The sequence below is a fragment of the Oncorhynchus mykiss genome, chromosome 12 (genome assembly GCF_057628025.1).
Source record: "Oncorhynchus mykiss isolate SJ-2025 chromosome 12, ASM5762802v1, whole genome shotgun sequence".
Lineage (NCBI taxonomy): Eukaryota > Metazoa > Chordata > Actinopteri > Salmoniformes > Salmonidae > Oncorhynchus > Oncorhynchus mykiss.
In genome coordinates this window covers 55,211,135-55,226,310 of record NC_143033.1, presented here as the reverse complement: position 1 = coordinate 55,226,310, position 15,176 = coordinate 55,211,135, and the positions used below count along the sequence as shown (strand labels likewise).

Here is a 15,176-nt window from a genome sequence, read left to right as displayed (position 1 = left end):
ATACAAATGCAGGCCGACCTTATAATAGGACACAGCCACAGACAGCAGACTGGGAGGATGGAGGGGTGTTGGGGGGGGGTTGTAAATATTCTTCTGATGGATGAGAGAGGACGGTACCTGAATTATTTACACTCTGTGGTCCTTGGGGAGAAAGCACACAGGGGTGTGGATTTGGGGGGGGGGGGGATAAGCTCCTGGTGAGTAGGTGGAGGGGGTTGGGGGGCAAGGGTTTGGTAGTTTGTAGGTCAGTGGGTGAGGCAGGGTCATTCACTCGGAAACAGGCTTAACCTGGGCTCTTAGTGATGGAGGAGGGGGGTTATTGGCAGCCATCAGCCCCCCTCCAGCCCTCATGCCCTTGAGAAGGTGCTAGAAACGGCGATAATAGTAATATGCTTTTATGGAGGAGATGTGGGGGAGGGGAGAACGTAATTTGTCTACATTGTTTTGCCTCAGAAATTGTATGATTTACTCATTATTCCCTATTAGATTGTGAGGAGTAATAAGAGACAATAATACGAGGAAAATCACTTCACCATTTGTCAATTGACTTTACATATTTTTTTAGGAATCGCAAATAAATTGAAAATAGATTCATGTGAAGCAGGGTAAGCTAATATGAATATGAACAACATATTGGGTGAAACCCATTATTGAAAACGAATATCTAGCATTTCTTGACTGATATTTTTTTTTTTTTAAGAATTCAGATGAACCTGAATAAAAATATATATTATTTTACTCCTGCTGCTCACTTTCACCCGAGGCTCCTGTCTTCACCTCAGTTCCTTCATACATCGAGGAGAAACGAGTGAGCTGTACACCTCAGAGCCTGTAACATGTACGTTTCTGTGAAAGCCTTCCGTTCCCTCCAGGACATGCAGCACTAGGAAGACTGCAGAACCCTACAGTATAGATCTTACAGTTACCCATATAGTGAAACGAGCAGGGTACGCTTCCCTCTGAGACAATGCAACAACACTTTCAGTATAAAGAATGGCACTGGTTAAGCCCTCCTGGAAAGAGCAGTAGTCTGGCCGCTTAGAGGTGAAGCAGATTAAAGAGAGAGAAAATGTTTTGGTCCTGCCTGGCTTTCACATGAGAGAATGGGAGAGAACATTTTGAGTTAAGCTTGTCTTATGTGTTGCATTTGTCTGACGCCAGTGTCATCTGCCTATCTGGTGGTTCAGCTTAATCCTATATGGTTATTTCAGCTCTCTCTCTCCTCTCACTGCCCAGCCCCTGATCCATCCGCGCATAAACTCAGCAAAAACATAAACGTCCCCTTTTTCAGGACCCTGTCTTTAAAAGATAATTTGTAAAAATCCAAATCACTTCGCAGATCTTCATTATAAAGGGTTTAAACACTGTTTCCCATGAACCATAAACAATCAATGAACACGCACCTGTGTTCCACAGGTCGTTAATACACTAACAGCTTACAGACGGTAGGCAATTAAGGTCACAGTTATGAAAACTTAGGACACTAAAGAGGCCTTTCTACGGACTTTGAAAAACACCAAAAGAAAGATGCCCAGGGTCCCTGCTCATCTGCATGAACGTGCCTTAGGCATGCTGCAAGGAAGCATGAGGACTGCAGATGTGGCCAGGGCAATAAATTGCAATGTCCGTACTGTGAGACGCCTAAGACAGCGCTACACAGAGACAGGATGGACAGCTGATCGTCCTCGCAGTGGCAGACCACGTGTAACAAAACCTGCACAGGATCGGTACATCCGAACAACACACCTGCGGAACAGGTACAAGAGGGCAACAACAACTGCCCGAGTTACACCAGGAACGCACAATCCCTCCATCAGTGCTCAGACTGTCCACAATAGGCTGAGAGAGGCTGGACTGAGGGCTTGTAGGTCTGTTGTAAGGTAGGTCCTCACCAGATGTCACCGGCAACAACGTCGCCTATTGGCACGTCTGTGGAACTTGTTCAGTTTATGTCTCAGTTGTTGAATCTTATGTTCATACAAATATTTACACACGTTAAGTTGGCTGAAAATAAATGCAGTTGACAGTGAGAGGACATTGCTTTTTTTGCTGAGTTTATTTAGCTTTAGATAACAGAGGGGGCTGGGCTCAACATGATTGCGCTGCTTACTGTTGCCTAACTCTTGATATAGCCCTGAATCAATGAATCTAAGTCATATGAAAGACGGAAATCAACATGGAAAAGCATAGAATCCTGTTTGTGCCTTTGCTTAGTGTTGCATATTTCACTATTGCCATTTAAACAGGCAAAATGCATAGAGAACTAAACTTTAATTCTGAACAGCAAACAATCTGATTACCTGCACTACTCTGACACCAGCAACCCCAATGCTTTATTCCACTGCTACAGGCTACAGCACAGACCCTAAACAATACAGCATAACCAGCCATAGGGCAAGCAGAATGAATTGTCTATAAGAGTGCGTGTCCTTTACATTTACAACCAACTTATAAGATATAGAATTTTGAATGACCTTTTTTTATTTGAAACAATTACGATAGCCAATTAAAAATGAAAATAAGTAGCCATAATGTCTCTCTAAATGAATTACTGTGTCGTTATCAATAAATATTTAGGCTACTCGTGTGGTTGATACGAAATGGTCAACATAATGCTGTTTGTGATCTCTTGTTGTATACTGAACAAAAATATTAACGCAACATGCAACAATTTCAAAGATTTTACTGAGTTACAGTTCATATCAGGAAATCAGTCAATTGAAATAAATTCATTAGGCCCTAATCTAAAGAATTCACACGACTGGGCAGGGGTGCAGCCATGGGTGGGCCTTGGAGGGCATAGGCCCACCCACTGGGGAGCCAGGCACAGCCAATCAGAATGGGTTTTCCCCCACAAAATGACTTTATTACAGACAGAAATACTCCCCCTGTGTGTAATGATCATGCTGTTTAAGTAGCTTCTTGATAGGCCACACCTGTCAGGTGGATGGATTATCTTGGCTAAGGAGAAATGCTCACTAACAGGGATGTAAACAAATTTGTACACTAAATTTGAAAGAAAAAGGTTTTCTGTGCATATTGAACATTTCTGGGATTTTTTATTTCAGCTCATGAAACATGGGACCAACACTTTACATGTTGCGTTTATATTTTTGTTCAGTGTACTTGGCCAGAGGGATAAACCTATTTCCCTATGTGAACTACCCGGGATAATCTCAATTGCGTCCTCCTCGCATTCTCTCTCCTCGCTTCCTTCCCTAAACACATTGGAGAAGGTCAAAGGGGAGGGTCCTCTGGCTTTCTCATCCAATGGGTTTTGAGAAGGAGGCGAGGAGAGAGAGGATAGAGGACACGAGGAGAATGGGATTTAGATTCTCCCACCGAGTCTCCTCTGACCCGCTTCTCATGCATCGGGATGTGCGTAGCTTCAGTGATTCATTCGGAATACACAGACATCCGTGACTGGATGGTGTATTCTCCAATATCTGACCTTCTCAATATATAATGCAACGCTATAGGCTAATGCCAGACAGCCATTAATTCTACATAGCTTAACACTTTTTTTCTGAGAAAGAGACTGTACAGACTCATAGCTATGACAACTCAGCATTGCCGCGGGAAGTAGTCGTGCTGATGCACTAATCACAATAAATAAACACAATGATTTATATACATTAAAAAAAAAATAGTTTACCAAATTAGTGCACTAGACCTTTATTACTCCTGCATGAAAATAATCGTCAGCAGAGCGGGAGAACCCCCCCAAGGACCTTACATGTTCTGTTTCGAGGCGAATTGGCTCTGGCAGCCAACACAGCCAAATACTCCATCTAAACGTGAATTGAATCTCAATTGCAGTACGGTTCGAGAAACATAAATCCCCCGACTTTCAAATCACATCAAAATTATTTCACAAACGCTAAATGTATACTGTTTTAACCGATGTTAACACAGTTGCAGCTGACAGTATTTTTTTATGTGACAACATGTTAGTGGCGTCCGTTTTCAGTTTGAAGACAGGTGTTCGGGGACGCAGATAAATAATTACCACAGGTACACCTCCTTCCTATGTGTTTGGCATAAATAAGCTCTGTAACATGGAAATATGGTCTTATGGGAACCCCAACCCTATAAACATGTAGTAATTTAACCTTTGTTTTTTATTAAATTATGTATCGCTTATATGAACGATTTAGGCCTACGTTTCCAAAAGGCCTATGTTTCCAAAACCGTACCGTGTCGTGGCTCTTAAAAAAACTCCCCCAGTGATAATATACTATCGTCAATAGGCGCTAAAGTTACGTACTTAGGTCTATATATGAGGTACCATAGAGCATGCTTTTGTAGAACAGTTGATGGCACACTGAGCTACTGGTCAGAAGGTAGAAGGTGGAAGATTCGAGCTACAGTCCCTGCATCCTTTCATTACAATACCTTCAGTTGCATAGTTGTGGTCCCGGAGGAAGCTGTTGTTTATTTTGCGGGTGTCGATTTCTTCATCCATTTGTGACACTTATTTTGTAAACCAGAAACAGAGAAACAAGTATCCATGGTCCTGAAACATCGCTTCAGCACAGGGTCGGCGCAAGCTGCGCGCTTTTCGTCATGATTAGACCCTTTCCAGAAATAAGAATGTGGAATAGAGGCAGAAACCTCAACGTTTGCTCCTGAACGAATAAATAACCGTTCGATACAATATCATAGGAGGAAAAAGCCTGTCCCTTTAGAGACGACCGTTGAGTCGTCGGTTGTCTGCCAATAATAGGCTCAGATTAAAGTGGCAGAAAACGAACTATAAAACTGACAGCAATAAAATAGCTGCGCATTACGTCTCCATTGTCAGAGGCGCAATACAACAGTCCAGAAATCAGAGCAGGGTGTGTGAGCTGGTTCTTATTTTGCTCCAGTCTGCTTGCATCGCAGCGTCCGTTTCCTCTTGGATCACCCCGTTTCGCCTCGACGTGTCGCTCTGCCGCCAAACCTCACCGGGTGCTTCACTGCCAGCCTGCTGTTGCCACTGCCCATTCGCGCATTGCGTTACTGGCTCCGCCCAGACAGCTTGCCTCTGTCGACCTGCGTCAGCATCACAAGTGATGTGTTCGCACATGCTGGGGCAGAGCGCAGGGATGCGCCCTCATATCAGGGGGATACGGTGGTCACATATTGATCAACAAACATACAATATATCGATGCCCTTCAAATCCTTTCTGATAATTGTTACCCCAAAAAGTGTGTGTGTGTGTGTGTGTGTGTGTGTGTGTGTGTGCCTGCCTGCTTGTGTCTCTGTGGCCACACTGTAATTTCCCCTAGTTGGGTTTGGGCATGGTGGTGTTGGTGGCTGTGGCTGTCAGAGACCTCCCCCTACCCATCCTGCCTCTACATGTTAAATCATCTGTGCTGTAGGATCATGTTTTAACAGCCCACTGCCCTTCAGCTAGGTCTGGATAAATCACAGCCATTATCTACATCCCCAAATGATGAAGGTCACTGATGCATGCCATGAAAATAAGTTCCATCCACCCTATTTATGACCAGTTGAATATTCCCCAATCCAATTGTCTCCGTTGTCATGGTTCTCCGTACCATGACAAACCATTCCCCTCAACCCCTAATCCTTTTAATAAGGAGATAGTCCTCACCAACCCCTGAATAATCTGGGTTCACATTCACTCTAAATGGTATAGAATCTGTCTTTGCCGTCATGGGGTTTGAACAAACTGTTTTGATAATTCTATTTGGGAGCTGAGGGGTATAAGCAACAGGAAGAGGGAATTAAAAAGGCATTGATTTTCTCCAGAATCACCACACTGGGATGTGCTCTATTACTGGGAGACTGGGAGACTGCATTAGAGAGGCCTTCTGATGGATGACATTAACAGGCAGAGCTCATTGCTGTCCTTGGGAAGGAGGAGGGCTTAGATGTATTATTATTCTGTATGCAGACAGGCACACGCACACTCACACACACACACACACACACACACACACACACACACACACACACACACACACACACACACACACACACACACACACACACACACACACACACACACACACACAAGGGGTTCTAAGGGGCTTGCAGAAATACCATTTTATTCTGCAATGATACTGTAGGGGGTGGAAATAGCCTTGAGGAAGCCAAGACTGAGATCAATAATCTGACTGCTTTAATTAAAGCTTCTGCGTCCAGGACACACAACCACAGCAGAAGTCTGTTGACTGAAACCTCTCTCTACTGGCCTGTTCACTGTAAAATATACCACCGACCAAACCCATTTCCAATCCAAAGCCTCTGTATTATGGTGGTGATGGTTGAGAGAAACATACATTACACGACCAAAAGTATGTGGACACCTGCTCGTCGAACATCTCATTCCAAAATCATGGGCATTAACATGGAGTTGGTCCCTCCTTTGCTGCTATAAGAGCCTCCGCTCTTCTGTGAAGGCTTTCCACTAGTTGTTGGAACATAGCTGCGGGGACTTGCTTCCACTCAGCGACAAGAGCATTAGTGAGGTCGGGCACTGATGTTGGAAGATTAGGCTTGGCTCGCAGTCGGCGTTCCAATTCATCCCAAAGGTGTTCGATTGAGGTTACGGCTCTGTGCAGGCCAGTCAAGTTCTTCCACACCGATCTCGACAAACTATTTCTGTATGGACCTCGCTTGTGCACGGGGGCAATGTCATGCTGGAACAGGACAGGGCCTTCCCCAAACTGTTGCCACAAAGTTGGAAGCACAGAATCGTCTAGAATGTCATTGTATGCCGTAGCGTTAAGATTTCTCTTCCCTGGATCTAAAACAGCCCCACACCATTATTCCTCCTCCACCAAACTTTACAGTTGACACTATGCATTGGGGCAGGTAGTGTTCTCCTGATTCATCCGTCGGACTGCCAGTCGGTGAAGCCTGATTCATCTCTCCAGAGAACACGTTTCCACTGCTCCAGAGTCCAATGGCGGCGAGCTTCTACACCACTCCAGCCGACGCTTAGCATTGCGTATGGTGATCTTAGGCTTGTGTGCGGCTGCTCGGCCATGGAAACCCATTTCATGAAGCTCCTGACAAGCAGTTATTGTGCTGACCTTGCTTCCAGATGCAGTTTGGAACTCGGCAGTGAGTGTTGCAACCGATACAGGCAATTTTTACATGCTACGCGCTTCAGCAATCGGTGGTCCCGTTCTGAGGGCTTCTCTGGCCTACCACTTCGCGGCTGAGCTGTTGTGAGCGTGTTCGTGTTTGCGCGCACTGTGCACACACACAGAAGTGTGATCTCCGAATAATCATTAGATCGGTCATTGGGAGTGCATATTGCAGAGTATTCCAGCACAACACTTGTATTAGCATCCCTCCTCTCATAATAGGACACCTGCTTCTAAGCTGTGAGAACCACAGCGCCACTCATCGAAAACACACAGACAATAATTACCTAATTATAACACACAATCGCTCTTGTGGATGCCGTGGTAATTGCATGACCTGGGGAAGGAGCCTGATTGGAACACGCAGGGCTGTCCTCCACGGAGAGCATGGCCAGGGTCTGCCTCCAAATTGTCTCTGACGTTCAACCTGCCCCCTGTGCCCACCTGGCTCCTGGCTGCTGCTGCAGTGGCTTATGGGGGAATACTCCCCTGATGTGCTGTGTTCCCTCTCTCCCATCCCCCCTCTCTCACTCTGTCACCCCATAACCCTCCTCCAACCACATCAAGCCCAGCGCCGCCACCTCGGTCAGTGTACTCTGTTCACCCAGGAGAGGTAGCTAGCGCCACAGCTCCACGGGCCTAGTTGTGCAGTGCTATGGTTACTAGCTATCCATCCTGACCTTACGCACTGGAGCCCTCTGCATCTATGGGAACAGAAAACGTCACGCAGGTCTTAATGACCTCACAGTCCCTATAGAGGGACACAAAGCACAGAGTAGAGCGATCACTACATAAAACACAGCGAGACTCGCAATCCAGACTAGCCATATACAAGCACTAATGGAGCAGACGAGAAAAGAAAGGAGAGCTCCTCTTCTTAAACAACACACATCCGTGATTACAAATGCAGAGCACAAAGTGGTAGACTCTGGGTGGCCTAATTGAATTCATAGCAAATAGGATTGAGCCATACGCCGATCTGGCCAGCTGCCACGGTGAAGAGGTGCAGAGGGACACGTTCGCCTGGAGCTGGAGAACCTGCAAGTCCTGTGATGGAAAGCACCCTGCCAGCTCCAAATGAAATAACCACTCCTGATAGGCCAGCTCTGGATCTGAACTTACTGACCTGGAATCAGCTTACAGAGTCACTGTACTGTATAGAAAAATGTGTTGCAACAAGACCTCACCGACTGCAGAACTGTCAAAACTGCCCTCCTGAATTCCTGGGGAACACGACTGTTAAGTATAGAAAGTTGCAGGCAAAGAAGAAGAAAAATGAAAAGAAAATTTTGAAGAAGAAAAATGAAAAGGGTAATCATGAGGGCATGATTTTGTGGGTTTGATTGGTGATGTTTTCTCCTCAGGTAGTGAGGTTTTAGAGGTTGCCTTATGGAGAATGTTCTTATAGCAGTAACATTGTCTGAATTAGCTACGAGAGGAGAGGGGAATTATTTTGAAAATAAGTTCTGTCAAGCCCCTGTCGACTCAGACACCTCGATATGCTCCACAAACTGCTGTTTGGAAGAGAGCCAACTCGTCTATTTTAGGCAGGGGGTTTGGAGCTGCAAGGTAGAGTAAAATAGAAGACAGGAAGGAGAGGGTGAGAGAGGGTGGAGGAGAGAGAAATGCACGGTGAACAAAAATATAGGTCACACACTCACAGGATGGAAAATGGATTTAGTGAGAAACAGCCAGAATGAGATGGACTGAGGGAGAGAGAGAGAGAGACAGAGAGAGAGAGAGAGAGAGAGAGAGAGAGAGAGAGAGAGAGAGAGAGAGAGAGACAGAGAGAGAGAGAGAGAGAGAGAGAGAGAGAGAGAGAAAGAGATGCAGTAGTCATCATGTTTTAAGAAGGACTATTAGATTATCCTCCTACAGGCTGCTTTTAATCCGCTCTCCCCCAGCCTGACCTTTATCTTCTCTCTCTCTCTCTCTCTCTCTCTCTCTCTCTCTCTCTCTCTCTCTCTCTCTCTCTCCTCTCTCTCTCTCTCTCCTCTCTCTATCTCTTCTCTCTCTCTCTCTCTCTCTCTCTCCTCTCTCTCTCTCTCTCTCTCTCTCTCTCTCTCTCTCCTCTCTCTCTCTCTCTCTCTCTATCTATCTCTTCTCTCTCTCTCCCCTCTCTCTCTCTCTCTCTCTCTCTATCTCTCCTCTATCTCTTCTCTCTCTCTCTCTCTCTCTCTATCTCTCCTATCTATCTCTCCTCTCTATCTCTCCTCTCTCTATCTCTCTCTCGCTCTCTAGCTCTATCTCTATATCTCTCTCTTTCTCTCTCTCTCTCTCCTCTCTCTCTCGCTCTCCTCTCTTTCTCTCTCATTCTCTCTCTCTCTCCTCTCTTTCTCTCTCACTCTCTCTCACTCTCTCTCTCTGTCTCTCTCTCTTATTTTAAACCTAGTCCTCTCACTTATTTTAGTCCTGGGCTGGGATCCATAAAACCACAAACAATAACAGCTACAGAATCACATATAACATGCAATAACATGGCATTGGTTTGATATCGCTGTGAAACACAGTTCTGTGTGTCACGCCCTGACCGTAGAGAGCTTTATATGTCTCTATTTTGGTTTGGTCAGGGTGTGATTTGGGTGGGCATTCTATGTCCCGGGTGTGGTTCTCAATCAGAGGCAGCTGTCTATCGTTGTCTCTGATTGAGAACCATACTTAGATAGCCTTTTTCCCACCTGTATTTGTGGGTTGTTGTCCATGTATATTTGCCTGTGAGCACTACGTTGGCTTCACGTTTTCCTTTTGATGTTTATTGTTTTGTTGGCGACATCTTATAATAAAGACGTATGTACGCTCACCACGCTGCGCTTTGGTCTGCTGTTTCCACCTGAGACGACCGTGACACTGTGTAGGCCTACATGTTGGACACTAAATCAAGAAGATACAATGTCAAATAATTCGGACATTATTTATGACCATACCAAGTCATTATACCAGCACACATTTCTGATGCACGGCTAAAAGGACATGGCTTTTCCCTACAGCCTAGTCCTGTATACTGTTCATGTGACAGAGGAAGTACATCTGATTGGTCTTTTCCCTACAGCCTAGTCCTGTGTACTGTTCATGTGACAGAGGAAGTACATCTGATTGGTCTTTTCCCTACAGCCTAGTCCTGTGTACTGTTCATGTGACAGAGGAAGTACATCTGATTGGTCTTTTCCCTACAGCCTAGTCCTGTGTACTGTTCATGTGACAGAGGAAGTACATCTGATTGGTCTTTTCCCTACAGCCTAGTCCTGTATACTGTTCATGTGACAGAGGACATGTACTGTATCTGTGATCCATCCAGATCAGATGATGACAGAGTGACCTGTCCCACGGTCCTCATGCGCTCTCTAATCTCGGAAATCGCTCACTGGGTGGCGTGACACGCCAGACGCGACATTCGTCGTCAATACATCTGACTTATTGACAGCTGTCACTTCGGCCCAGCGTGACCAGTCCAGTCCTACACTTTGTTTTCCTACCCTACCCTTTGTTCTCTTCATTTCTTATTCAGTGCGAGCCCAGAAATCAATATCCAAAGCCTAATCCTTTAGAAAACCCTCCCCCGAACTCAAAGGTCTCTGTGTCACCTTAATGAATTTATAGGAAAGTGACACACACTTCCTGTTGCGCAAAAAAAATGAGAAAAGCAAGGCAGTTTAAAAGAAAACCTGGGGAAAGATTACTTAAAGGCAGCAATACATTTCAGGTAAAGATCTCCGGCTCTATTTCGTCAATGAAGCTGAAATGCGCTTCAGCTCATAAACAGCGGCCGTTCTGGTCATGTCGCCTCAACGCCTCATTAAACCCCTCCACCGCTTCCTCCCCGGTTACATTCACAATGACTTGCGGTACCTAGTAGGCAAATTACTCGGCAATCGTTCCAAATTACATTAAGGCTTGAGACAGATTGACTCCAACACAAAATAAGCAGGTTCATGCTTTCCCTATTTGGTCTATTTATAGACGACCAAGACAGGAAATGAAGGCAAGTGAGGACACCAGCAGATGAACCGAGACAATTGAACTGCATGACTTAACCTTTTGTTTCAACCGTTATTTTGTTGTTGTTGATCAATCTCTGACTAAATTACACCCTCTCTGTGAAAGAACACACGAGTGTTGCAAGGACTGGCAGTAGACCAGATAGCGTCAGACGCTTGTCTATCAAAAGGCCAAGGAGGACTTGATGCTCGAATGAAAACCTCCCTCCATCAGCTGTGTGCCATAGCCAACGGAAAAAAACTCCCCCGGTTCTTTTACTGTCCAGGGCGGTGTCTCAAAATCACACCACATCTATGACAGTGGTAGTGAACCTGTGGCAGTGATGCCCATCACCTGTGAACAGGACTCGGGGGGGGGGGGGGGGGAATCCAGGAAGACGAGTTAGTAAATGCTTCGTGCCAGACAGACACAGGCAGCTCCCTAGACACCCAGCAGACACTTCGGCCCCTCTCCAACTGCAGCACAGAACACTGAAACTCCACAAATAGAACATGTGCACATCATGTCTGAGCCTAAACAGAACAGGATTTAATCTTTCCTATTCTGTAATTCCCTTTGACTCGTTGATTCTACAGAGCACCGCGCTAGGCTAAGCTGTCCAAATATTCAATCAGGATCCCGACTAAAGCTTCCAGAGGGGAATAGTGGTGGTACTGTGCTGACTGGTAGAGCACGCTGGGAAATGTTCTCATCGCAGAGTCCCTGGGAACTCGGGCATAAGGACAGGAACTTCCTTGAGATGTTTTAAAGCTTTGAAGTGAGTTAAATCATGGAGAGTGTTGGATCAAATTAGGATCTACATCTACAATATAGTGGTTATATCCCCACTGTTGAGTGGGAGTGAGACACACACAGAGACAGACAGAGACACAGAGACAGACAGAGAGAGACACAGAGACAGACAGAGAGAGACAGATAACAAACAAAGAGGAGAGACAAAGAGAGAGATAGAGAGAAAGAGAAACAGAGAGAGACACAGAGACCGACACAGACAGAGAGGAGAGACAGAGAGAGACACAGAGACAGACAGAGAGGAGAGACAGAGAGAGACACAGAGACAGACAGAGAGGAGAGACAGAGAGACACAGAGACAGACAGACACAGAGACAGAGAGAGAGCCGAGACAGAGAGAGACAGACAGAGAGAGACACAGATACAGTTAGAGAGGAGAGACAGAGAGAGACACAGAGACAGACAGAGAAGAGACAGAGAGACACAGAGACAGACAGAGGAGAGACAGAGAGAGACACAGAGACAGACAGAGAGGAGAGACAGAGAGAGACACAGAGACAGACAGAGAGGAGAGACAGAGAGAGACACAGAGACAGTTAGAGAGGAGAGACAGAGAGAGACACAGAGACAGACAGAGAGCAGAGACAGAGAGAGACACAGAGGAGAGACAGAGAGAGACACAGAGACAGTTAGAGAGGAGAGACAGAGAGAGACACAGAGACAGACAGAGAGCAGAGACAGAGAGAGACACAGAGGAGAGATAGAGAGAGACAGAGACAGACAGAGAGCAGAGACAGACAGACACAGAGACAGACAGAGAGCAGAGACAGAGAAAGACAGAGAGGAGAGAGGAGAGCGAGTAGCTATAGCAACAGTAAACAAAAAAGGAACAATAGACAGCCCCCTCCTAGCTGCTCCTACTCTCTCCAGTAAGTGTTGTGGATGAGTTGGTGTCGGCTTGTCTGCCTGCAGGCCTGGTTCAGCTCTCTGCAGAGGGAGCTTAATAGCGGCACCATATGGCCAGCTCACGGCAGTAGCCACACACTCTAAATGGAGACCTGTTGTTTCTTCCCCACCACCGCCCACAGGAGAAACAGACGGACGTTCCTCTGGCGGGGGCTAAGGGCATTCTGGGGATCAGGCAGACGGGACCGTGGCTGGGGGTGTCCCGCCCCCAGCTGACTCTGCCTGCGCCACTGTGATCACCCAGTCACCATGACAACTGTGTCAGTGCAACACGAGAGGCCACGCACGGCCCCTCATCAAACAAACAAAGGTGCTCTACTCTACTGTCATTGGGAGATGCTTTATACTGTATGAGCATCTACGCATTTTCAATAAGGTACAGCCACGTATGATATGCAACAACAGGCTCATGGATCGAGCAAAAAATGATATTTCTTGATTAGCTCTCTAGGACCTATTCACAGCTCAACGCCACACCAATGACCGTAGTGCCCTTCAGTGTCAGGTTTAAATTGCATCCAAAGCCTTGGGCTTAACTGGTTGGTCCGTCCCTCGGCTAATTTTACAGCATGAACAGCCTTTCATTCTCGTTCAATACAGCCGATTGGATGCCATTCTGTGGGCTTGACTCATTGTATACACAGTGAATGATCATTACTGAGGTTCCAAACAGAGCCATATTTATTAACGCAAACGCCCTACCAAATACACACGCATGCAGGCTGGAAAGCACGCACGCACACACACACACACACACACACACACACACGCGCTCCCGCGAAATACACACGCAAAAATGCAAGCAAGCACCGCACACATACATATATACACACACATAAGTCAGAATCATCTCTTCCAGGATATGGGCAGGTGGGAGGAAGTCAAGCAATAAATCACGGCTTATCCTTTAACACCGTCTTTTGTTGTCAAACACATATGTTAGATACGACCTGTGTCTGAGGCTGCAGTAACATAGTGGAGCCAAGTCTTACCCTACAGCACCATCAAGTGGACAGTCTGCGCTATTACACTAGTAACATAGGAACGAAGCTCAGCGCCAACCAGTAAGGAAATGAGCACTCAGACATCATATTAATCAATAACCAAAAGTAACATTTGCTTTGTTTAAATTAATTCCATAGATTGTCTACAAGATATATACTTGGGTAACAGGGTATTAACTACAAAAAAAGCTAATGTGTCAAATACATGTGCACAGGTGAAAGCAATAGTATGTTATTTTACAAAGGGTTGCATTGCACACACACATAATAATTTTCAGAACGTTGAGTCAGCATCTAAAAACAAGGACAAAACCATAAGGAGGGTGCTTTTAAATCAAAGTGTCATGCATACCCACAGTCCAGCAGACTTTTACCACAATTGCAAATCTCACAGCAGCAATAGTAGCCTCCATAAAGGGATAGAGAATGAGGGGAAATGACTGGGACTGGGGATGTTCACATCAAGAGGGCTGGCCTGACAGGCTGATTTGACATCAGCGAGAGAGTGGTAGCCAAGCAGGCAGGCAGGGCTGTGGTCTCAGAGAGCAGGAGAGAGAGAGATACTTCCACAGGGCTCAAAGACACAGATAAATCAGGAAAAAGTGCTGTGTCAAGGGAAATCAGCAGAAAAAGGACTGGTTCGGACACTCAGGGTTGGCTCCAGGCATAAGCAACATAAGCGGTTGCTTAGGGCCCCCGGCCCCTAGGTGGCCCCCCATCCCAAAAAGTTATAATATATATATTTTGGAGAACTCAATCAGGGTATAAACTTACTGTTGAGCATTATACTGAAAAAAAATATAAACGCAACATGGAACAATTTAAACAAAGTTACTGACTTATAGTTCATATAAGGAAATCAGTCAACTGAAATAAATGTATTAGGTCCTAATCTATGGATTTCACATGACTGGGCAGGGGTGCAGCCATGGGTGGGCCTGGGAGGGAATAGACCCACCCACTTGCGAGCCAGGCCCAGCCAATCAGAATAACTTTTTCCCCATAAAAGGGCTTTATTACAGACAGCACTATCCAGGTGGGTGGTCTCAGACGATCCCGCAGGTGAAGAAGCCGGATATGGAGGTCCTGGGCTGGCGTGGTTACACGTGGTCTGCGGTTGTGAGGCAGGTTGGATATACTGCCAAATTCTCTAAAACGACATTGGAGGCGGCTTATGGTAGAGAAATTAACATTCTATTATCTGGCAACAGCTCTGGTGGACATTCCTGCAGTGCACAATATTTGAAAGAAATAAGCTGTTTGTTATTTTCATCATAGGTACACTTCAACTATGACAGACAAAATGAGAAAAAAAATCCAGAAAATCACATTGTAGGATTTTTAATGAATTTATTTGCAAATTATGGTGGAAAA

The 15,176-nt window shown here is 45.7% G+C and overlaps 1 protein-coding gene across 2 annotated transcripts in view; it reads right to left on the bottom strand.

Annotated features, from left to right (window-relative positions):
- The window catches only part of ppp2r2bb (protein phosphatase 2, regulatory subunit B, beta b), a 92,517-nt gene that overhangs the window by 49,541 nt on the left and 27,800 nt on the right, over positions 1-15,176 (bottom strand). The window contains exon 1 of one of the 2 annotated variants that reach the window (XM_036937801.2): positions 4,396-5,049. The exons of the other annotated variant lie outside the window; for it this stretch is intronic. Coding sequence (XP_036793696.1) covers positions 4,396-4,465 — 70 coding nt within the window. The 5' untranslated portion in view covers positions 4,466-5,049. Of the gene's footprint in view, positions 1-4,395; positions 5,050-15,176 lie in introns of those variants that run through there. 2 annotated transcript variants of the gene reach the window in all.